The sequence below is a fragment of the Notothenia rossii genome, assembly GCF_949606895.1.
Source record: "Notothenia rossii genome assembly, chromosome: 10".
Lineage (NCBI taxonomy): Eukaryota > Metazoa > Chordata > Actinopteri > Perciformes > Nototheniidae > Notothenia > Notothenia rossii.
In genome coordinates this window covers 30676997-30700976 of record NC_136908.1, presented here as the reverse complement: position 1 = coordinate 30700976, position 23980 = coordinate 30676997, and the positions used below count along the sequence as shown (strand labels likewise).

The window sequence follows — 23980 nt, the reverse complement described above, 5'->3', positions numbered from 1 at the left end:
TCTATCTTCTATCGATTAGATTTATGATTTGAAAATTATAAAAGTAGAGTAGACATGTGGATATTATCCGACTGAACAAAACGTGCATTCATCTAACAGGTTCGTTTTCCACTGACCTTATTTCGAGCTATTTTCCAAAACCCTGAGGAGAAATCCCATTGCTTTTTGTCGAGGGAAACCAGGCGCAGCTTACTTCCGCTTTTTGGGACGCGTCACTGCAACACTAAGTTGATGCGATTTGATTGGATTGTGAGGCAAGGGAAGCCAGCCGCCTCTGGCTTCCCTTGGCATGGCCCTGACCAATCACAGGTTGGCAGGGGCATGACGTGAGCCTCATCTGATTGGTCAATCCCTCCAACTTTTTTTCACCAAGGGAAGCCAATTTCGGCTGGCCTCCTCTCGCAACAGAATGCAATCTACTGTTTCACCATAACATCTAGAGGGGCGCCGTTTCACTCTTTGTAAAATACTCAATGAGAATGGGGGAGAAACGGGCCGGCAGCAACACACAACAAAACATTTCTGAAACTAAATGAAGTGTTTTTATGTATTTATTAAAATCATAACTACAATACGAAAAAACAGGGGAAGCCTGGCTTCCCTTTGCCTCGAGGAGAAAACGCCACTGTTCTTAAGTGGTCAGCTTGTGCTTTGCACACTGAGGCCCCTGGCGTTCAGCTCGCTTCAGAAATCTTGGGCCACGCACTGTAAGTGTCCTGAGGCCCCAGTTATGTGAGTCAGCACACCGCTGGTTTGGATAAACAGACAAGAGTTACGGCATGGAGGCAAAGTAGTGTCTTGGGTTAGAGTGTCACGGAGTGAGTAGGTGGGCAGAACCCAAATGCAGTACAAAACTTGGAGGCAGGTATAAATAACAAAATCAAGCTTTTTCTAAATATAGCTGTTAAAAAAAGACATGTAACCATGGGGAGCAGACAAGTTGAAACATAATGTAAGAAAACAGCAAAACAAAATGAAGAACAAACCGGGGAACACGGGTAGCAAAATCAGGAGGGAAATAGAGAATCAGACAGAGACAGGAAACCAGGAACAATGACACACCAAGCCACACCAGGGGAACATAGAGGGAAAACTGACAGAAAAGAGGACTAATCACACTGAGGAGACACAGCTGGAGAGGGAAGGCAAAAACACAGGGCAGCAGGTGACGGGGGGGGGAAGGATCATCAGGTCGGGGCAGACAATAACAAGGGGGGGGGCGGGGGAGAAAATAAATGTAAAAATAAAGTACAGCAAACATGAAATACCTAAAGAATGATCATGACGCTGTTGCACATAAAAGCTTTGGAAGTTCACAAGTGGGGTGTTTACTGAAGTATTTTATATTGTAGAACAAAACATAAAAATCTCTTCAGCTTCAAAAGACCCTATTTCAGGCTACTTACCAAAACTTTGAGATGAGGGAGCTGAAAGTAGTAAAAGCTAAGTCTGCTGCCCCCGGCTACAGGAGTGCAATGCTCATTGGCTTCTATGCTGTTACTCCTGCCTGCCAACCACCATCTAGGTAATACACTGAAGTGCCTCGTGCGACCCCCCCCCCCCCCCCCCCCTTCAAACAATCTGAAATCTCTTTTCAAAGAGCCTGGCCCAAACCATCTAAAAACAGCTGCATCAGCAAACTATATAAAAGTGTGTGAGGCCAGGAGTTTCCATACACTGCTGGCCTTATAGATGACTGATAGATCCTTGGCAGGCACTCTACTCTGCTAACACATCGTCTAAACGACCATACAATAGCATAACCTACAAGGCACACATATTAAACATTTTTCAAATCACAATGAATTGAATTGAATGTCCCTGCACCCTGAAGGGTATAAATAAAACACATCAGGAATGCCTTGCTCAGCACACATATATAGTACCTGCAAGAAATACAAACTAATTTCAGGAAAGTTGTCTAATAAACATAAATCAGAGATGGTCAACTCCTACTGCTAAACTGTTTACAGGACAGGCTGATAAATCAGTGTAAACAGTGACGCAGCAGTAATTAAAAAATGAACTGATTGAACACCTCTCTGTGTAGTGGAGCAGGCACGACTCTTATTCTCTGTGGAAGTCAACTGTACATTCAAGGTACTCACAAGGGAACTGTAATATCACCCCAAATATTAGTATTCAATATAAAAACTAAAAAATGTCAGGGCCCAGTTACAATAACCACAGACATTACATGTAATCTGGTCCCAAAATCTAAATTAAGTATATCCTTATTAAAGCTCGACAGTGAACATTTGCCTCCTTCACTTACACATATCTATTGGGCCTTTAGTTCTTCTTTTTTTAACTAATTGTATCTTTTACTTCTGCCCCTTTATCTCATCTTCCTAAGCACAGGCAAACAGCCTTGGGAGAGCTGTTTCTCCCGGTATGATAAGGCTCTCTTTCACAGCTGTGTCCAGATGTGGCCCTGATAGCTCACTCTGCTTGTCATATACAATCTCCTCTTCAGATAATAACAGGAAAAACTGACGCACAGGGTCAGAGAGCAGGAGGGACATCTGGGAGTCCATCTTATCAGGTGGATGGGAAAGCACTTGCGATATTGTTTTGTAGAATGTCGTTTATTTTCTTAGGATGAGTTAAATATGGAGTAAAAGGCAAGAGCAGTTCAGAGTTGGTTGGGCAGAGGCTGTGTCTCTCCAGTGTTGTCCTTGTGTGCCAGTTATTTGCCCCAAGAATATTATCACGGTAAGGAAAATATGTGCATGGTTTGCAGATGCGGCGTCTGATCACGCGGGGGGAGTGGCAGTCAGACGGTCAGGAGACCATTAAGACCGGCTCGTCCACCAACAACAACGACGAGGAGAAGTCCAGACAGCTGGAGAGAGAGAACAAGGAGCTCCAGAAGATCATCCAGGAGGTCAGAAAGCCATCTATTGTCCATCTTCATCATATTCACAATGTAAAAGTAAAAAAATGTAGATATTGGTTTATTGAGTTTGCAAATGTAGGTTTTGAAAGTACAACAACACAAATGACATTTGTCCCACAGCCTTCCACAGGGAACATATCATTTTCAATTGTCCTCAAATCATTTTACACTGTACTTATTGACATATTAGGACAGGATTGAGGCATCTCTATTACTTTTCTGGTTTCTTCAAACAAGCCAAAGTACGAGGCTAAAAACTCAGGACTTTGAGTAGCACACATAAACATTTCATTACCTTACTATTAACATTTACTCAAATTGTACATATTCTCAAAACGATCAAACTCTCAAAAATATCTAAACTAAATCAGAACTATCGTTAGGGTTAGATCCTGCTAGATGGATGTGAGAACATTTTTTGGTAATGAAAGCCGTAAATGCCATGTTCAGTGAACCGGTCTAAAACAAGCCTGGGACTTTGATCATCCCTGTTTTCTTATCTTTCCAAATAACTCCTGTCAACGATCTAATGTATTACAAAATGAGCATAGCATGAAATAGAAGACTTGTCCTAAGAGATGACTTCGTAGTCACTGTGCCCCTCTGTCCCCTCAGAAAGAAGAGCGTGTCTCTGAGCTGAGGAACCAGCTGACTGAGCGACAGGCCCTGCGCTCCAGGAGAAGAGCTTCCTCTGTCACCTATCAGAACCACAGCTCTCCGGCCCTCGCCATTCACCAGAGCGACCCAAGGTCCTTAGCCCCTCCTCCAGGGTACCCCGTCCCCATCTCTGACCTCCATCCCATCCCTTCGTCCTTCGGAAACTCGCCCAGCCTCTACCAGCCAGACAGCAAAATCAGCCGAAATAACTGCCACGCCAGCCGGCTGCAGCTGCTGTACAAGTGAGGGGGGGGGGCATTGGAGGGATGAGGACAGTAAGGACTTTCACAGTTACATGGAGATAGATAAAATGGTGCACGAAGAACAGATACAACAAAATCTGTATCTGTTGGAGGGGCTGAATCCATTCCACCAATCAGCCGAGGCCGGAGGATCACCAGTTTTCGTGATCAATATTAAAAATATATATATATCATAAAAAAAATGTACATACCGTCTTTTGAATCTAATCTGCCAGTGATGTTTAACGTGCCATCTAGGGTTTGAGAAACTTGAAATTAAACTATGTGAAGCCCTGATCCCCTTGGCTACAGTTACTAACTGTCAAACGTTCAATTGGTACACTGCACATGAAGAAGTTTACAATGATGGCAGATTTAACGATCTGAATTTCGGTCATCAGTTAAACAAAATGATTACATTAATGAATCTGAAAGCATCTTGGCATTTTTGGCAACTGTTGATTATGTTGGCTGAAATCCCAACTGTAAAATGGATTTACTTTATTTTAATGCTAATCAGATCCATTAATTTATTGGAATTGAAAAGTGACTATGAGAACCCTTTGGTATTGACATGATGGATGCATGCATGATATTGAATTTAGTCTGAGACTAAATGAAAAGTTAACATCATTAGTTTAGACTATTTTAATATGTTGTTCATATTTTCGAAAAATTATGTTTTACTTTTACAAATAAAAAGGCTTTGAGGATGAAAACAACCAATCACTTTGACAAAGTAAGATTGAGCATAAAGCTGAAGTGTAAACCTCCTCAAATCCAATGAAGAGCACATGGTAGCTGCTAAGATTAGCACTCTCATACTTGCATCTAGGCCTAGCTCTTACAAACAGGAAGTCCTTGGACAGAACAGGACTTTTAATGTAAGTTTTTAAGCCTCAAAACAATTATGTTAACAAATAAACTCTTGGCCTTGGACATTATGCTAGGTTACATCTGAATGCAGTAAGCTAGTTAGCCAAACCTTGCACTTTGTAAACATGCTAGCTCTTATATGTTACTTACAGTGACGTTAGTATTGCCATATGTACAGTTTGTTTCTTGTTACTGGTTTGTATAGGGTGTTTTTTGTTACTTTTATGTACAGTTCATTTCTCCCATGTTTTTATTTTATTTTATTATGAATCAGATGTACTCTCTGTGAACGATAAAGCTTATTGTTACGATTCATGCTACATAAACATGTGTTTATTGGGCTGTATTAAAGGGATTGAAGTGTGAAGGGTTTTGAGTTGGTGTTTTATGAGGTACTTATCCAAAGTCAGTGTATACAGTAGATGGTATGTGGCAGGTGGCACACCCCCAGATGCAGACAGGGGTACTGGGATAGCAGCAAGCAAAGCAAAGTACCCTACTGCTGTGGACGGGGGCAGAGACATACAGCCTCATTTTAAAATGGCCTACCTTAAAACAATATTACTATGACCTCGCCATGAGAAAAACATTTTTTAAACTCAATGGGCAAAAAAGCTTAATTTGTTCTACTGTTTGCTGTCTGCAAGGTATAGGGTTGAAACTATTCTGAATAGAAAGTTTGCCTTAACTGATATGGATATTTTTTGTGTGGGCCCTATTTAGTTAGTAAACTAATGCCCCCTACCACAGCAGTAGCTTAGTTAGCTGCTGTGCCCACATCTGGTTTATCCAAACTACCCTCTGCTCTAGGTTACACACTGTATGGATAAGTACCTCATACAACAACACTTCACATCCTAACTATTCCTTTAAAATAGATATTTAAGAACCAAGTGTTTAGGAGGGTTGTGTCTTTAAACCCGCATTCCAAAAACAAACGAGCTGAGTAATTGAATACACAGTGCGTGTGTGTAGTTTTAGCCTCAGACTTTTAAAATAGTGCATGCATGTTGAAGATCCCTTAAACATTGCTCTTATTTAAAAAGGGTTAGCTAGAAAATTGTCATCAGTGTTTTAGTGGTTATTAGCTGAATATGGCTGACAAAATCGGCAAGCGTCAGTTTTCTTTCAGTTGACAAGATAGATGGTCCTGACTAAAAATGAGAGCAATTGGGGCAAAGCAGTGTTCATAGCTGTACCTTACAATATTGCCTCCATGTGTGTTGGATAGTGCTATGTACTGTATTAAGAGGTTGGGGAAAAGGGCAGACTCCATGATGAAACTTTCTGATGTTTCGTAACAGTGGTTGTATCCAAAACATAGTATATGTTTGGTCATTTTAGCTCTTTTTGTTAAATGTTTGATTTAGGTTTTTTACATTGTTAATAGTCTCTGTTCAAAGAGACTTGTGATTCATTGTACATACTTGTGTGTTTTCATGCTTAACCCCTCTGTGGATGAACTGGATCCTGTTGATTCAGAGCTCAGAAGAAAAGTATGCTGTCATCTGTCAGGTATTTATTTATTGTCAAAAGAGTGACTGCCACACTCGAAAGTTGAAGGAGCATTACATGAGGCTAAAACATTCGTTTCTCTCCAAGAGCTTAATTGTTTTCTTTTGAAATTGTTTTGTTTTGAAAAATGATCCCAGGACAACAGGAGGGTTAAATGAATGCAAGTTTTGATATTTGAATAGTTTGCTGTATATTTATCCAACAGATATGGGTTGAACAGAAGATTCAAGATCAGATCTTTTAGGGACTGAGGCATAGTTTTAACCAATAGTTTGAAAACGAGAGAGTACGTTTTAAATGTCATCAGCATAAAGGAGTATGTTTACATTTAAAAGGACAACATTTGATCTTTCAACTTCTTTATTGGTGATTCCATTTCACTTGAAAGTAAGATTGCCAAATTCAGCATTTCTGTTTGTGTTCACTCTTCTGCTTTTTTGGTCTCACTTCCAAAAACAGATTTTTGTGGGGATTTTGTGGCCAAAGAGAAAGACTCCCTGACAAAGTTTCCATGATAGGTTTTCATTCCAGAAAGTAAAAGTACAGAACATGATGACATAATACCTTAACGCAACAACACACAAATAGTGAACATAAGGACAAAATATGTTTATTTATGCCTTCCAAAACTGTAACAAGCACTATTTTAACAAAGATTGATAAAGAGATCATGGGGCGTTTTCTGATAAGCCACCTCTGGATAAGGTTTGCTTAGATTCAGGATCCGGCTAGGGATTGGTAAAAATGATGGTCATCATTTCAATAAACTGTCAGTAGTCAAAGCTGCACTACCTTACTATCTCTTAGTGACATTTTCAACATCATCTTCGGTGAATAGACTTAGCTATGGTTGTCATAAAAAAGACAACTTGGCCAAACTTCTGTTTCAAAGTTCAGGAATGAACTATCATGCTCAATTTTGAGACACAGTATTGGTAGCATAATGACTCATTGCGGGTTTGGTGTTATGTTATCCTTGCCTCTCTTTGTAACAGATCGTTATTTTATTGAGGGTCCGGCTTTGGCTTTTATGTTCTTTTTTATGTTCATTACCTTTTTCACCGTCTTAACCTCTCATGTCAAATATGTTGTGCGATCTTTACCTGAGGTATAGAGTTTGTCTTGCCTTCCATTTGGGTCTCTTGTTCTCTCGGTGTGATAGCAAATCTTGCTTTATAGCGTGGGTTGTTGTAAGCACTTCTGAACTGACTAATAACTACAGTATTATGCGCAGATGTATGAACCTGTTACATCCTTTCAAAGTGTAAATATCTACTGTGTGTTTGTCTCTTAACAACGTATTTTTACTGTCCGTAAAGCAGTGAAGATGTAAGTGATGTTGGTAACACATGACATTATGCACACTGACTGTAAATAATGACATTGTAAATAATAATGAAGTTTGACTTTGCCAATACAAACTGTACAGTTGATGTGGTACAGTACTCAAAATATATTTCTATATGCTGTAATATCTGATGTCAGACATTATTTGGAATGCAAGAATACAAAATAAAACTAGTTGTTTTTCCTAAACTATAGATGAGGTTGTAGCCAGATGAGCAGGGCAGTCAGTAGTTACACATCTGTACGGACAGAAATAACTAAACTGTTCGATACATTGTGATGAAGGTGGTGCAAACATTAGTGTCCTAAGAGGATGACTACCCTGACTCTAAAGTGGTGCAGAGATGTTGTTGGCTAACCTGGAAGTCAGCATTGAAGAGGCGCCCTCGGCAGAAAATAAGCTCTGTGGCAAACACACATTATGATAGCTTCACATTTTGTCCAGCATGATAATCTCCACATATTAACGCAACTGTGTGTGCAAACACAAACGCCAGAAGTAAAAACCTAATGTTAGGCTATAAACAAACGACATCAGGGAATGTCTACACATCGCTAACGCTAGGCTAAAAACAGATTTGTGTTGGCGTGATGATGTATTTGATGTCCCAAAAAAAACGTGAAAATCTCTTGCTTGTTTGAACCACAGATTGTTTCAGGCTTCTAATCAAAAATATTGACTTCAAGAGGAGAGAATATGCTACGTCATTTCCGGGTTTTAGGACTCATTCCTGCGCCTCTCTATTCATCTAGCTCAGTGACGTGAAGTCAGGGCACGCCACAGCTGTCATGTTTCAATTAAAAAGCTCTTACAAAAAGAAAAGAAAGACTTTACAGATTAACAAACAGAGATGACAGTGTTAACAGATTAATATAACTACACAAAAATAATGAAAAACACAAGATAGAATGTGAAATACAAATAAAACAGATACAAATTAAACTAAAGAGAGTATGAGTTTGAAACTGCATTCAGCTAGAAAATGTGAATCTTGTACGTAAGTTACCTGTAGGCCTATGTGTGTTGTAAAGATTTCCAAAAACATATGATAAAATATAAAACATATATTGCCTAACCATTAGTCTAGACCAGGGGTCACCAACCTTTTTGTCACCGAGGGCTACTTCAAGGGTACTGAGTAATACGAAGGGCTACTTGTTTGATACAAACTTCCTGAATAACATAATTGCACGGTTCACCTTTAATGATAATATTATTATTAATAATAATCAGAATACATATTAATTTACTGTATGTGAAGGACTGTCTGATCACATGTTAATGTTAATTATTCCTCACAATAATTATTAACAATGATTTACCATTGCTATAGCAACCCCATTGTTTTGTTATGAAAATGTATCTATATTTATACACATTCTCGCGAGATCTATCAGGGGTCGTTGTAATGCTGCGTTCACACCGGACGCAACTTCGCTCTAATCGCTCGAGTTTCACCGCTCGACCAGGCTAAGCTAACGTTGTATATGCTCATTCCACACTCATATCAACGGCCTACAGACATAAATAAACCAGCGACTGTATTCGCCATGACACAGACAGTCTGTGGTTTGTACTTGTTTAACTTTTGTCCAGTTTCTGAAAAGATATGAGGAGCTGTAATCTCTGTTTGCTAACTGCTAACAGCTAACTGCTGATGTTTTCTGGTTGAACGTCAGTGGCAGTGTGTTTACGGTGTGGTGATGAGGCCCATGATCGTAGCTGCTCATGCTAGCTTGTCTCAGCTAAAGGTGGAACGGAGATTTGGTGCGTGAAGTTCAACTCTGAACCTATCTGGGGTCAGAGTTCAATTTCACACACCAAATCTCCATTTCACTTACATATGTACATACAAAATGTGTGCTTTTAAAATGTTATATTCAATATTGTCATTTAAAAAATTAAAAATGTATTCAATATTTTTTTAGACGGAGCTCCATGGTGACTTGTGCTATTTTTAGAACATGCACGCGGGCTACCAATTTCCCCCCTGCGGGCGACTTAGTGCCCGCGGGCACCGCGTTGGCTACCCCTGGTCTAGACATTGTGCAACCTCCTAAATTAATCCAACAGATATGTTGCATGTTTAAAGACTGATGAAGCTGCTGATAATGTGTTTACATCAGAAAGGCCAGGAGTATGCATATTCATTAGAAGAAAGTTTCTTTCTGAATGGTTGAAATTCATGTGAATAGATAACACAAGCTGAACAACTCAGAGCAGAACAACAAGTAAGAATGTGCAACCCATGATAAGGTATCACACAAATGGAGGGAGTGCACAAGGAGCCACCTTCTTGTGTCTAATGATTGATAATAATGTGTGATAATGTGTTTTTTATGATCTTGTTCAAATCGGTTGACTTGGCAATCCGTGTATCTGCCGTCCATTTGTTTTTCTTTATTAAACAAGTAAACGGAAGAGCGTCTGAGAGGCCTTTTTGCTTTTTACCATACCTCGCGTCACCTCCTCGTGTCTCTTACTCGCATCTTACGGAGGTGGAGCTAAGATGCAAGGAAGGGACGCGAGTGAGGGAAAGGAGGAGTCGAGGAGGGGTATTGGGATGAGGCTAAGGAGGTGATGCAAGGACAGAGGAGCCCTCAGGTATTAATTGGGATGTCCTTGTTCACTTAAACGTCACTCTTAAACGAAGTCTGTTAATGATGACATGTGCACAGCTGTATCCCCTCTCATCGGGCTTAACTGAATAACCCCTTAGAACCGCCCTGTTTCTATTCTTACCTCCATCTCGAAAGTCATGGAAAAAATAATATACGAACAGGTCGAAAAGTACCTCGCGGAAAAAAATCGAATTTACAAATTCCAATCTGGCTTCAGAAAATCCCACTCCACTGACACATGCCTTCTCTATTTGAACGACCACATCAAACAAGAGGTGGACGCGGGCGGGCAAGTACTGCGGCATGGTCATGCTGGACCTACAAAAGGCCTCGACACTGTCAATCACTCCATTCTGATTGACAAACTTAAAGCAATTGGTTTTGATAGACTATCGGTGAGCTGGATGCAATCCTACCTGGAGGGGAGAGAACAGATGGTGGAGGTGAACGGTACTCTGTCCCCCCCCCCTCCCAGTGAGCTGTGGTGTTCCACAAGGAAGCATACTATGACCGTTACTGTTCCTAATTTATGCAAATGACATGTCGTCAGCTTGTGTCTGCAACTTGTTCCTGTTCGCGGACGACTCAGCCCTGCTGGTCTCTGACAGGAGCAAGTTGCATGTTGAAAAAACCCTCAGCTCGGAACTCGGCAGAATCTGCACCTGGCTCGCCGATAACAAACTATCATTACACCTGGGTAAAACAGAGTCCATTCTCTTCGGTTCAAAAAACAAACTCAGCAAGACCGACGGCTTCTCAGTTGCAGTGGGTGACAATATTGTCACAAGCAACGATGAAATTACATACCTAGGTTCCATATTAGAGGCAAATCTCTCCTGTGACAGAATGGCATCCAATGTAATCAAAAAAGTCAACCAACGAACTAGATTATTGTACCGGATCTCCTCTCTGGTAAACAAGAATACCATGAAGACTCTGGCCGGAGCGCTCATTCAAGGGTACTACGACTATGCTTGCACCTCATGGTACTAAATCACCTCAAAGGCGCTAAAAACAAAATTACAAACATCACAAAACAAACTGGTCAGACTACTGCTTGACCTTACTGCTAGAACCCACCTCACCCCTGTCCACTTTGACAACCTAGGATGGCTTAGAGTAGACGACAGAGTACAGCAACTTGCAATGGGCCTGGTCTACAAGATACACTACACCACTAAGGTACCCGTGTACATGTCAAAATACTTCCCAAATGTCAGTGAATACCACGACCACAACACCAGAGGGAGCTCCACAAATCATGTTAAACCCAGATTTGGCTCAAACAACGGACGAAACACGTTTCGTAATTATGCCACAACAATGTGGAACGCCCTACCCACAGCTGTAAAGGAATGTGAATCACTACCCACCTTCAAAACCTCTCTAAAAAAGCACCTACGGGAGACTGCAATTCGAAACTGGCCCCTGTAAATGTCCAAACCTAACCCCCTACAACAGTGGTTCCCAACCTGGGGGTCGCGAACCCCTTGGGGGGTCGCCAAAGATCGCAGGGGGGGCGCCAGACCTCAGATGATTTGAGGCCTAATATCATATTTAGAATTTAAAAAATGTACATATCATTTTTTTTTTACATATCATTTTTTTTACATATTGTAACGCAATACGTGATTGGCGCTAAAAGCCTTGTCTACATTACAATAAAAATATAGAAATTAATTGATTAACTAAGATTAAAATTCAAAAAATTCATCTGATACTCCTCCGATTGGCGCCAACATTGACGTTACTGTGTCAGCTTTCATAATAATAACAGTTTGCTGCGCTTGCTAGCTAGCGACCGACTTCATAAGGTGAATATTTTTGTCTAAAAATGTCTGAAAAACGTAAAGGAGATGACAGCTCATCTGCAATCAAAAAGAAAATGAGGACCTACCTAGAGAGCTATCTTAACTTCGGTTTCATGGAGGGAACGGACAAAGCCCGCCCAGAGTGTGTGTGATATGCAGAGAGAAGCTAGCCAACGAAAGCATGAAACCCAGCAAAATGAAGAGACACCAACAGACCATGCACCCAGAAACAGTCGGGCGTGATCGGGACTTTTTCATAAAGAAACAACACCTTGCAAAGGCAAACAAGCCAATGGATATTAGAACAGCGTTTGTTAGGGCTGGCAGCGAGGCCTCTTTTGAATGTGCACTTTTAATAGCAAAGGCAAAGAAACCGCACAACATTGGCGAGCAGCTCATCAAGCCAGCCTGCATTAAGATGGATGAGAAACTGTGCGGCCCGCAGGTCGTGGAGAAGCTAAAAACTGTACCACTGTCAAACAATGCGGTGAAAGACAGAATTGAGAAGATGGCAAGTAACTGTGAGCTGCAGCTGCCCGAAAAGCTTGGAATGGGGCCATTTCCCATACAACTGGATGAAACCACAACTGTAGCAGACGAGGCTGTGCTGATCGTTTATGTGCAATATATCGATGGGGAAGATTTGAAGTAGGACATTCTTATGTCAGTCAACCTTACCAATACCACCCAGGGTGAGGACATTTTTACTGCAGTCGATTCTTACCTCTCATCCCACAAGCTTTCCTATGAGAATTTAGTTGCATGTTGCACAGACGGAGCTGCCTCAATGATGGGGAAAAACAATGGATTTAACAGTCGCTTGAAAGAAAAGGCCCCACACTGCACAATATTTCACTGTGTGATACATCGCCAGGCCCTGGCCAGCAAGAAACTGTCAGAAGACCTCAGCGAAACAATCTCAACTGTTATTAAAATAGTCAATTTCATCAAAGGTCGCCCCACCAACAAGCGTCTATTCGCAGACTTGTGCGAGGATGAAGCGCACCAAACCCTCCTCCTGCACACCGAGGTGCGCTGGCTCTCACGCGGCCGAGTTCTGGCACGCTTTGTAGAACTGAAGGAAAAAATTGAAGAGTTTCTACAAACTCGTAACCGCGCACTGTCAGAGCAAGTGACCGAGTCATTCTGGATTAAAACAGCATACCTGGCCGACATCTTCAGTCTCTACAATGAAACAAACAAGCGTCTGCAAGGCGTGGAGTCCAACATTCTCCAATGATGCATTTGTGCGCAAACTGGAGTACAGGGTCGGGAAAATGGAGAGGGGGGAGCTGCAACAGTTTCCACTACTGCTGAAACAATCCCAAAGCGGTGCCTGTGTCTGTACGTTGCGAGTTCATCCGCCATATGAACGCACTGCAAACGGAAATGCAATCACGGTTCGCTGACATAGACGAGTATGTCTCCAAGGAATTGTGGGTTTTAGATCCCTTTATTGCCAAAGTTGAGGATGTGGAATACCTGAATTGCGAAGATGAGCTCACCGACATCCAAGCTGACTCGCTGTCACAGAAATACTTCCAGGAAAAAGGATTAAAAAAGTTTTGGATTCTCAAAGGACCAAGCCTCGCTCCAAAGATCACACTGCATGCCACGACCAGGATTATACTCCCATTCAGTACGACATATCTATCAGAAACAGCCTTCAGCGCACTTGTTGCCATCAAAACAAAATCACGCAACACACTGGACGTTCACAACGACTTTAGACTGGCTGTCACTCACATTACACCGGACATTCCATCCCTGGCTGCGGGCGTGCAAGCCCAAGGTTCACTTTAATGAACCTACTTGAACCTCGTCTTCTCTCTGCTACCTGTTCCATGGCAGACAAGCATTTGATTTACCTGCTTAATATGCCAGTTTTTCATTTTTGTTTTATACAGGCCTATGCAACCATATTACCATTTATTTATTAGACATAGTATACTCTTTTGAAGTGTCCTGTTCTTCGACATTTGAAATAAATATGATGCATACATTTGCAAGTTAGTAGCTAATAAAAACATACAAAGACAGAAATGTATCATTTTTTCTTTAATATAAATGTTTCTTCTGCGCGTAAAGTGTCGGTTTCAGTTGGATTATTTGTCACAGTTGCTCCGATCAGATCGGTCTCCTCCATTTTGTAGATTATTTACGATTTTTTAATCCACATAAACACATCGCCAAAATCCGGCTTACTTTGAGCATGTGTTTTAAACAGTTGAATCCCTTTGTGAATTGTTTCCACTTGCGCCGTCCTTTAATTTCTTGATACAGCGGGCATCCAAATTCATTAATCCTGAGTCCAATAACCAACAAAGTCACTCCAATAGTGCTCCTTAATTACGCTTTCATCCTCCTTTAATGAAATACTTCACATTCATCCAGTTTGTGACAGTAGTTGTAGCATTTTTGAGACTTTTAAACTTTAATTACCGCTGTTGCCGTGTGTGTGTGTGTGCGTGTGCGTGCGTGCGTGCGTGCGTGCGTGCGTGCGTGCGTGTGTGTGTGTGTGTGTGTGTGTGGGTGTGTGTGTGTGTGGGGGGGGTAACCGCTGTTACCAGGGGCACGGCTGTCACTACCCGATCTGCCCCCCTGCCCGATCTGTACTGCGCATGTGCGAGATGGTCCGCCATAATGGACAACTACATACGGCAACTGTAATAGGACACTTCACACAGTGGCGTTTCGCAAAGCAGAAAAAGAACACAAAAAAACCGGGAGATGAGTTATTGTTGTGACAACTTGACTTCACTATTATTTAACAACTCTTTTTATTGGGTTCTTTTATTTGGGGTTAAGAACATTGTCAGAATAAGTGAGACATAGATGTAACTTCTGTTAGACAGCTATAGGCCTATGCCATACATTTTTGCATACATTCACAGTAAATATTTATTCAGTATGATAACTGCCAAACAGAAGTTAAATCCATTTTCTTTTTGTGCTTTGCCAAACGCCACTGTGTCAAGTGTCCTAGTTGGGTTGCCGTACGGAGTTGTCCAGTATGGCAGACCATCTCGCACATGCACAGTACAGATCGGGCAGGGGGGCAGATCGGCAACAGCGATAATTGAAGTTTCAAAGTTTTGGGGGGTCGCAAATTCCAACAGGAGTCATTTGGGGGGGCCCTGGGTGAAAAAGGTTGGGAAGCCCCCCCCTCAAATGTATATACTCTCTTTTTAGACTCTCTTTTTAGACTCTTTTTGTACTCACAAACAGTACTGTATATTTGTAGATCTGGTATGTCATAAATGTCTAGATGTAACAGTACTGTCTATTTGTATGTCATATACAGTTGCAAGAAAAAGTATGTGAACCCTTTGGAACTACCTGGATTTCTACATAAATTGGTCATAAAATGTGTTCTGATCTTCATCTAAGTCACAACAATAGACAAACACAGTCTGCTTAAGCTAAAACCAAACAAACAATTATATGTTTTTATGTTTGTATTGAACACACCATGTAAACATTCACAGTGCAGGGTGGAAAAAGTATGTGAACCCTTGGATTTAATAACTGGTTGACCCTCCTTTGGCAGCAATAACCTCAACCAAACGTTTCCTATAGTTGCATATCAGACCTGCACAACGGTCAGGAGGAATTTTGGACCATTCCTCTTAACAAAACTGTTTCAGTTCAGCAATATTCTTGGGATGTCTGGTGTGAATCGCTCTCTTGAGGTCATGCCACAGCATCTCAATTGGGTTGAGGTCAGGACTCTGACTGGGCCACTCCAGAAGGCGTATTTTCTTCTGTTGAAGCCATTCTGTTGTTGATTTACTTCTGTGCTTTGGGTCGTTGTCCCTTTGCATCACCCATCTTCTGTTGAGTTTCAATTGGTGGACAGATGGCCTTAAGTTCTCCAGCAAAATGTCTTGATAAACTTGAGAATTCATTTTTCCGTCGATGATGGCAATCTGTCCAGGCCCTGAGGCAGCAAAGCAGCACCAAACCGTGATGCTCCCTCCACCATACTTCACAGTTGGGATGAGGTTTTGATATTGGTGTGCTGTGCCTTTTTTTCTCCACACATAGCGTTGTGTGTTCCTTCCAAACAACTCAACTTTGGTTTCATCTGTCCACAGAATATTTTGCCAGTAGTGTTGTGGAACATCCAGGTGCTCTTTTGCAAACTTCAAACGTGCAGAAATGTTTTTTCTGGACCTCCATTTTATGACCAATTTATGCAGAAATCCAGGTAATTCCAAAGGGTTCACATACTTTTTCTTGCAACTGTATGTTATGATGAATTGAAAATGAATCTAAAATGAAAATGTAATCTATCTGTGTATGTCATGTATGTCATATATGTTATGATGAATCAAAATGGGGGACCCGGATGTAAACAAGACGAAAGTCTTTCTCTGGTCTGCATCCTCTTAACAATTGTGGGTATTGAACTGTACTATATTGTACCCATTCTGCAATCTGTTAATACAATTTTCAATCAATCAATCAATCAATCAACCGCATTGTATTTAAATGAATGAATCTTTCTGTTGTTAGTCAAGGAATTCAATGTATGATGGTTGGTCCTGCTTTTGTGTTCCGTTTTGGTGTGAAATGTAGCCTACATTTAAATAAAACTCTAATTATAGTAATGTGAAAGTGTTGTCACATGTATAGCAATAAACTGGTCATGACGACGAGGTCTTCTTTAGCCTTAACTGTCGTGGTTTATTTTCATATGTGCATTGCACCACTTGACCTGCTCTCCATGAGAGCTAGAGAGAGAGAGAGAGATAGAAGGGGAGGGAACAATCCCTTATATCTGATACCTGACGTCAGCTACAATAGCTGCGCCTCCTTACGGCTATAGCGCCCTCTTACTGTGGAACAGTTATAGTGCAGTTACATGCAGACATATTAATACTTACACTTAACACTCTCACTTATGAATGACGTGTATACTGTACAACTTTTCCAAGTAAAATAAAAGTTCAAAACATCAAAAGAACATGGCAGTCAATATTACAAAGTAGGCAATATTTTACACACAGAAAATGACCCCTGCACATTTTTTCAATTTCAGTTTGGAGACAGGCTTGGTCATAGCGTCTGCAACCATGTCATCTGTAGGACAGTAAACCAGTGTCATCTTTCCTTCTCTGATGAAAGATCTAATGAAGTGATATTTTATATCCACATGTTTACACCTCTGTCGGCACACAGGGTTTCTGGCAAGTGCAATGGTTCCCTGGTTGTCTTCATAAACAACAGTTTTCTTATATACATAGGTATCCATTCCTTCGAGCAGTTGTTCCAGATAAATACATTCCTGTATTGTCAAGGCTAGAGCCATATATTCGGCTTCACAAGTTGATAGTGCCACTGTGGGCTGTTTCTTTGTTTTCCATGAAACCAGTGAGCTGTCTGTACCCATACTCACACAATACCCTGTGGTACTTCTCCTGTCTGTGGCGTCTACCGCCCAATCTGCGTCACTATAGGCTTGAAGCCCTAAGCCCTCGCTGCTCTTTCTGTAACAAAGCTGTTTATCTGCTGTACCTTTAAGATAACGGAAAACATGTTTTGCTGTAATCCAGTGCTCTTCTGTGGGATCAGCAAAATGCTGTGATAACTTACTCACTAACATAGGTCAGGGCGAGTACATGTTGTCAAATAAATGAGGCTGCCTACAGCTTCTCTATAAATCTTTACATCCGTCAATTTTTGTGCATCCTCATTGTAGTCTAGGTTTTGATCACATAGTGTTTCCCTAGTTCTACACTCCTGCATGTCAAAACGATTCAGGATCTTTTCCACATATCTCTTCTGGGATATGTTTACACAACTGGCAGACTGTTCGAAGTCCATGCCTAGAAAATGTTTTAACCTGCCCAGGTCCCTCATCTTGAATCTGGTGGAGAGAATATCTTTCACCTGCTCTAGGTTTCTAGTGTTGTCTGCTGCGATGATCAAATCATCCACCCAAATCACAATTATCACTTTCCCTGACTCTTTTGACTCCTTTGTGTAAACACAGGGGTCTACTGGGTTCTGTATGAAGTGGTCTTCAATTAGACATGTATGAAGCATCTCGTTCCAATTTCGCCCAGACTGTTTCAGGCCGTAAATAGATTTTTCTAGCTTGCACACTAACTTCTCTCCTTTCTTCTCGTAACCTTCAGGTTGTTCCATATATATGTCCCTATCAATGGGTGCGTGCAGGTAGGCTGTCTTCACATCCATCTGGTGTAAAATCAAGTCGTCTTCGGCTGCCTTCTGCATAACTACTCGTACACTGGTCAGATTAGCTGTAGGGGAGAATGTCTCACCGTAGTCTATTCCTTCCCTCTGACTGTAGCCTTTAGCTACAAACCTGGCCTTGTACCTGTCGTGCCCTTCAATACCCTCCTTGATTGAGTACACCCACTTGCCTCCCACTGTCTGTCTACCCTCGGGTAATTTTGTTAGAGTAAAAGTACGATTGTCCTCCAGGGACCTCATCTCCTCATCCATCGCTCTCTCCCATTTTCCTGATTCAGGGGATATCATGGCCTCTTTAAAGGTCTGAGGTACACCACTCACTACTCTGTAGCAGTAATCTATGCTGGTAAGTGTACTGTCATCCTCGTCACTTTCTCTCTGGGCATAGTCTTTCAGATACTTTGGGGGTTTATGTTCCCGGGGGGGATATCTCCCACTGCATGAGGCACGTGACGTCACCCTAGGGTGCTTCTTGCCATCATCCTCCGGTGGCTGTTGACCGTCTGTCTGCATGTCTGTGATCAGTACACTAGGCTGTGTCGTCTCTCTTTTCTCACACCCCACTCTGGAGTGCAGCTCTGGCTCCTGTGTCTGTCTCTCGTTCTCACATGTTGTCTTTGTGACAAACTTTACTAACCTGCGCTTTTGCACTTTCCCCTTACCGGGATAATAGACTAGAAAAGCGGGGCTGCCCTTGTCATGCCCTAAAAAAAGTCCTTTCTCACACCTGGACTCGAGTTTTCCTCTGTCCTGTTGGTAAGCATAACACACTGACCCAAACTTGTGCATCCTGGCTAGATCACACCTTTTTCCTGTCAGTGCTGTATATGGGGTGGTGCCCGTGTGCTTGTTAAAACACCGATTTCTGGTGTAAGCTGCTTCTTGGACCGCATAATGCCATAGACTCTTAGGTAAGTTACCGTCTATTAGCTTACACCTAGCCATTTCGAAAAGAGTGCGCCCTTCCCTCTCAGCTATCCCGTTCTGGTGCAGGGAGTAAGGACAGGACGTTTCGTGTCTGATCTTGTTCCTTCTCAGCAGTGACTGAAACTCTCTATTTGTAAACTCTGTTCCGTTGTCGGACCTCAGGCATTTTACGCTGCCATACGGAGCTACATCTGCAAGGAATTTCTCTGTGGCCTGAAGCGCGTCACTCTTTGCTTTGAGAAAGTAAACAAACACTGCCCCTGTACACACATCTGTGAAAGACTGCATATATTTAAAGCCACCTATGGACTCATTAGTTACTGGACCGGCTAGATCTGTGTTAACTAGCTCAAGTGGTGTCTTTACTTTTTCTGTGGGACCTCTGTTCCTTGTTTGAGTGAACTTTCCCTTTATACACATGACTGACATTACACACATCATTTTCATTACATTCTGTTTGTAGATAATACATTCTCTTGTACACCTCAATGTTAAATCTCGTACCGTCAGGCTCCACAAGAACATTGTTACCCTCATTGAAGAACACCTTGGCACCATTTGCAGTAGCAGATTTGACAGAAAATAGTTATTGGGGGAACGAGGGTATGTAGAGGGCGTTCTTCAACGTCACTGTACACCGGCGCCCCTCACTGTCTATGAGGCATACCTGTGCGTCTCCTCTCCCGTGCGCCAACCGGAAAGTGCGCTTCCCGTCTGCCAGCTTCATGCTGTGTCTCTCCGGCTCGAAGGTGCGGTCAAAGTTCTTGAATCGGTTCCTGTCGTTGATAATGTGGGACGACGCACCTGTGTCCACGATCAGTCCCTTCCTTTTGGCCTGCTGCTGCTGCGCTGACCAGCTGGCGTATGCTGTCTGCGCCCCGAGGGTGAAGTCCTCTCTTCCCGCTGCTCTCCGGGCGTCGTCTCGACTTGCCTCATGTCCACCGCTGCCGCCATCTTGTCCACAGCCGCCATCTTGCACGCGCGCGTACCGTGCGCTCTGTTCGCGCTTCTTTCTACACACTCTGTCTGTGTGTCCCGAAGTTTTACAGAAACTACACCAAACAGTTTTTGTGCAATTATCTTTTCGGTGACCCTTTTCTCCACATCGCCAACACGCCATCTCCGTCGGGGGTCCGGTCTTTTTCTTTGGCGCTGCCCGGGCCTTCATTACCCTTTCTCCCGCCTCCTCGGCGACCGGGTCTGAGTCTTCTGAGGCCTCGTAGTTCCGCAACTTGGCCTTGAACTCCCCCAGCGACATGTCCGCTGAACCGTGCGTCACCAACAGTGTGAACGGTTTATACATCTCCGGTAGTCCCCTCATAACCATCGCCATCATTAATCCATCGCCCGGTGCTTCTCCTGCACTTTTGAGCGCCGTGATGATCTGCTCCGCCCTGATGACGTATTCAGTCACCGTCTCTGTGTTAGCTTTCTTCAGCGCGGTCGATGTTATATATAGGGATACAATCCGGGGCCTACCTCTGCCGATGTAGTGTTCTCTTAACACTTTTAGACTCTCTCTGTCTTTTTCCTTTGTGTCCCGGAATATCAGCCCCAAGCTCGCGTTGTCTAGGAGTGGTGCTAGCTCGCAGTATGCGTCGGCGTTCAGCTTATTATCCAGGGCTCGCGCGGCCTCCGTTATTTCTCCCGTGAGGCCTGTCAAAATTGTCTTTTTCAGCCCCACTCCGTGCATACAGCACAACATCCGCTCTTCCCAGAGCTCGTATTCTTCTGCCCTTCCGTCAAACATGGGCCACTTGCTTCTGCCTCTGGTCGCCATTTTTTGATTGTAGCTTAGCTTAGCTGCCCGTTAGCTTAGCTTTAGCGTCCTGCGGTTTTCCCGCCGTTAAACTAGCCTAAACTTTTCAGCTAACTAGCTATCGTTATTTCGCTCTTCCGTGATCTGGGCCCATAACCTGTTGACAGAGTCACATGTATAGCAATAAACTGGTCATGAGGACGAGGTCTTCTTTAGCCTTAACTGGCGTGGTTTATTTTCATATGTGCATTGCACCACTCTTTCAGCATGACAATGATCCCAAACACACCGCCCAGGAAACGAAGGAGTGGCTTCGTAAGAAGCATTTCAAGGTCCTGGAGTGGCCTAGCCAGTCTCCAGATCTCAACCCCATAGAAAATCTTTGGAGGGAGTTGAAAGTCTGTGTTGCCCAGCGACAGCCCCAACACATCACTGCTCTAGAGGAGATCTGCATGGAGGAATGGGCCAAAATACCAGCAACAGTGTTTGAAAACCTTGTGAAGACTTACAGAAAACGTTTGACCTCTGTCATTGCCAACAAAGGATATATAACAAAGTATTGAGATGAACTTTTGTTATTGACCAAATACTTATTTTCCACCATAATTTGCAAATAAATTCTTTAAAAATCAGAAAATGTGATTTTCTTGATTTTTTTTTCTCATTTTGTCTCTCATAGTTGAGGTATACCTAGGATGAAAATTAGAGGCCTCTCTCATCTTTTTAAGTGGGAGAACTTGCACAATTGGTGGCTGACTAAATACTTGTTTGCCCCACTGTATATATATATATATATATATATACAGGACTGTCTCAGAAAATTAGAATATTGTGATAAAGTTCTTTATTTTCTGTAATGCAATTAAAAAAACAAAAATGTCATACATTCTGGATTCATTACAAATCAACTGAAATATTGCAAGCCTTTTATTATTTTAATATTGCTGATTATGGCATACAGCTTAAGAAAACTCAAATATCCTATCTCTAAATATTAGAATATAATGAAAAAGTATACTAGTAGGGTGTTCAACGAATCACTTGAATCGTCTAATTAACTCGAAACACCTGCAAGGGTTTCCTGAGCCTTGAAAAACACTCAGCTTGGTTCAGTAAACTAAATCACAAGTATGGGGAAGACTGCTGATCTGACTGCTGTCCAGAGGACCGTCATTGACACCCTCCATCAGGAGGGTAAGACACAAAAAGAAATTTCTCAAAGAGCAAGCTGTTCACAGAGTGCAGTTTCAAAGCACATCCACAAAAAGTCTGTTGGAAGGGGGAAATGTGGCAGGAAACGCTGCACAACCAAGAGAGATGACCGCAGCCTTAACAGCATTGTGAAGAAGAGTCGCTTCCAGAATTTGGGGGAGCTTCAAAGACAGTGGACTGAAGCTGGAGTCCAGGTATCAAAAGTCACTGTTCACAGACGTGTCCGGGAAATGGGCTACAATAGCCGTATTCCCATGGTCAAGCCACTTCTGAACTCAAGACAACGGAAGAGGCGTCTGACTTGGGCTAAGGAAAAGAAGCACTGGACAGTTGCACAGTGGTCCAAAGTCCTCTTTTCAGACGAAAGCAAGTTTTGTATTTCATTTGGAAGTCAAGGCGCCAGAGTCTGGAGAAAGGCTGGAGAGGAGCAAAATCCAAGTTGCTTGAAATCCAGTGTGAAGTTCCCACAGTCAGCGATGGTTTGGGGAGCCATGTCAGCTGCTGGTGTTGGTCCACTGTGTTTCATCAAGCCCAGAGTAAATGCAGCTGTGTACCAAGAGATTTTAGAGCACTACATGCTTCCGTCTGCTGAAAAGCTCTATGGAGATGAGGAATTCATTTTCCAGCATGATCTGGCACCTGCCCACAGTGCCAAAACCACCAGTAACTGGTGTACTGACCATGGCATTACTGTCCTCGATTGGCCTGCAAATTCCCCTGACCTGAACCCCATAGAGAATATGTGGGGTATTGTGAAGAAGAAGCTGAAAGACACCAGACCCAACAATGCTAATGAGCTAAAGGCCGCTATTGAAGCATCCTGGGCATCCATAACACCTCAGCAATGCCACAGGCTGATTGCCTCCATGCCACGCCGCATTGATGCAGTAATCCGTGCAAAAGGATTCCCAACCAAGTACTGAGTGCATTAATGGACATTTTCAAATGTTTGATTGTGTTTTGCTGTTATAAATCTTTTTTTTTTACTTGGTCTGAGGAACTATTCTAATTTTTTGAGATAGGATTTTTGAGTTTTCTTAAGCTGTATGCCATAATCAGCAATATTAAAATAATAAAAGGCTTGCAATATTTCAGTTGATTTGTAATGAATCCAGAATGTATGACATTTTTGTTTTTTTAATTGCATTACAGAAAATAAAGAACTTTATCACAATATTCTAATTTTCTGAGACAGTCCTGTATATATATATATATATATATATATATATATATATATATATATAATTCATAAACATTTTTGAACAAATGCAAGACAACATGTTTTCTTTACAAGGAATATAAGGGAAAATGTATTAAAGAAAATAATAACAATGCTGATAATCAATTCATAATGCATTAATAATAAAAAGCCGTGAGATAGTTTGATTCTCTCAGGCACTTGTGCAAATAAGCAGCCTCATTGTTGACAGAGTCACAATAAACTGGTCATGACGACGAGGTCTTCTTTAGCCTTAACTGGCGTGGTTTATTTTCATCTTTGCATTGCACCACTTGACCTGCTCTCCATGAAAGCTAGAGAGAGAGAGATAGAAGGGGAGGGAACAATCCCTTACATCTGATACCTGACGTCAGCTACAATAGCTGCGCCTCCTTACGCCTATAGCGCCCTCTTACTGTGGAACAGTTATAGTGCAGTTACATGCAGACATATTAATACTTACACTTAACAGAAAGCCTTTTAGAAATGAATTGCACATAATAATTCCCATGGAGCTGTGAGCACTTACATTTATGTGACGCTTTTCCACTCATCTTCCAGTTGTCGGTTGTTTTTTTTCAAATCGACCAGCTGTGAAGGGGGGGGCGGGGCTTTTATACGCGAGTAGTGAAAACACTTCCGCGTAGTCTGCTCGCGTGTATCCTCCCTTTC

General features: G+C 42.2%; 1 protein-coding gene across 5 annotated transcripts in view; it reads left to right on the top strand.

The window, feature by feature from the left end:
* The window catches only part of gabbr1b (gamma-aminobutyric acid (GABA) B receptor, 1b), a 332077-nt gene extending 315429 nt beyond the window's left edge, over positions 1 to 16648 (top strand). For all 5 annotated transcript variants that reach the window (XM_079655114.1, XM_079655113.1, XM_079655115.1 and 2 more), the window contains 2 exons: positions 2744 to 2887; positions 3515 to 16648. In XM_079655114.1, coding sequence (XP_079511240.1) covers positions 2744 to 2887; positions 3515 to 3802 — 432 coding nt within the window. In that variant the 3' untranslated portion in view covers positions 3803 to 16648. The remainder of the gene's footprint in view (positions 1 to 2743; positions 2888 to 3514) is intronic.
* Positions 16649 to 23980: the final 7332 nt, after the last annotated feature.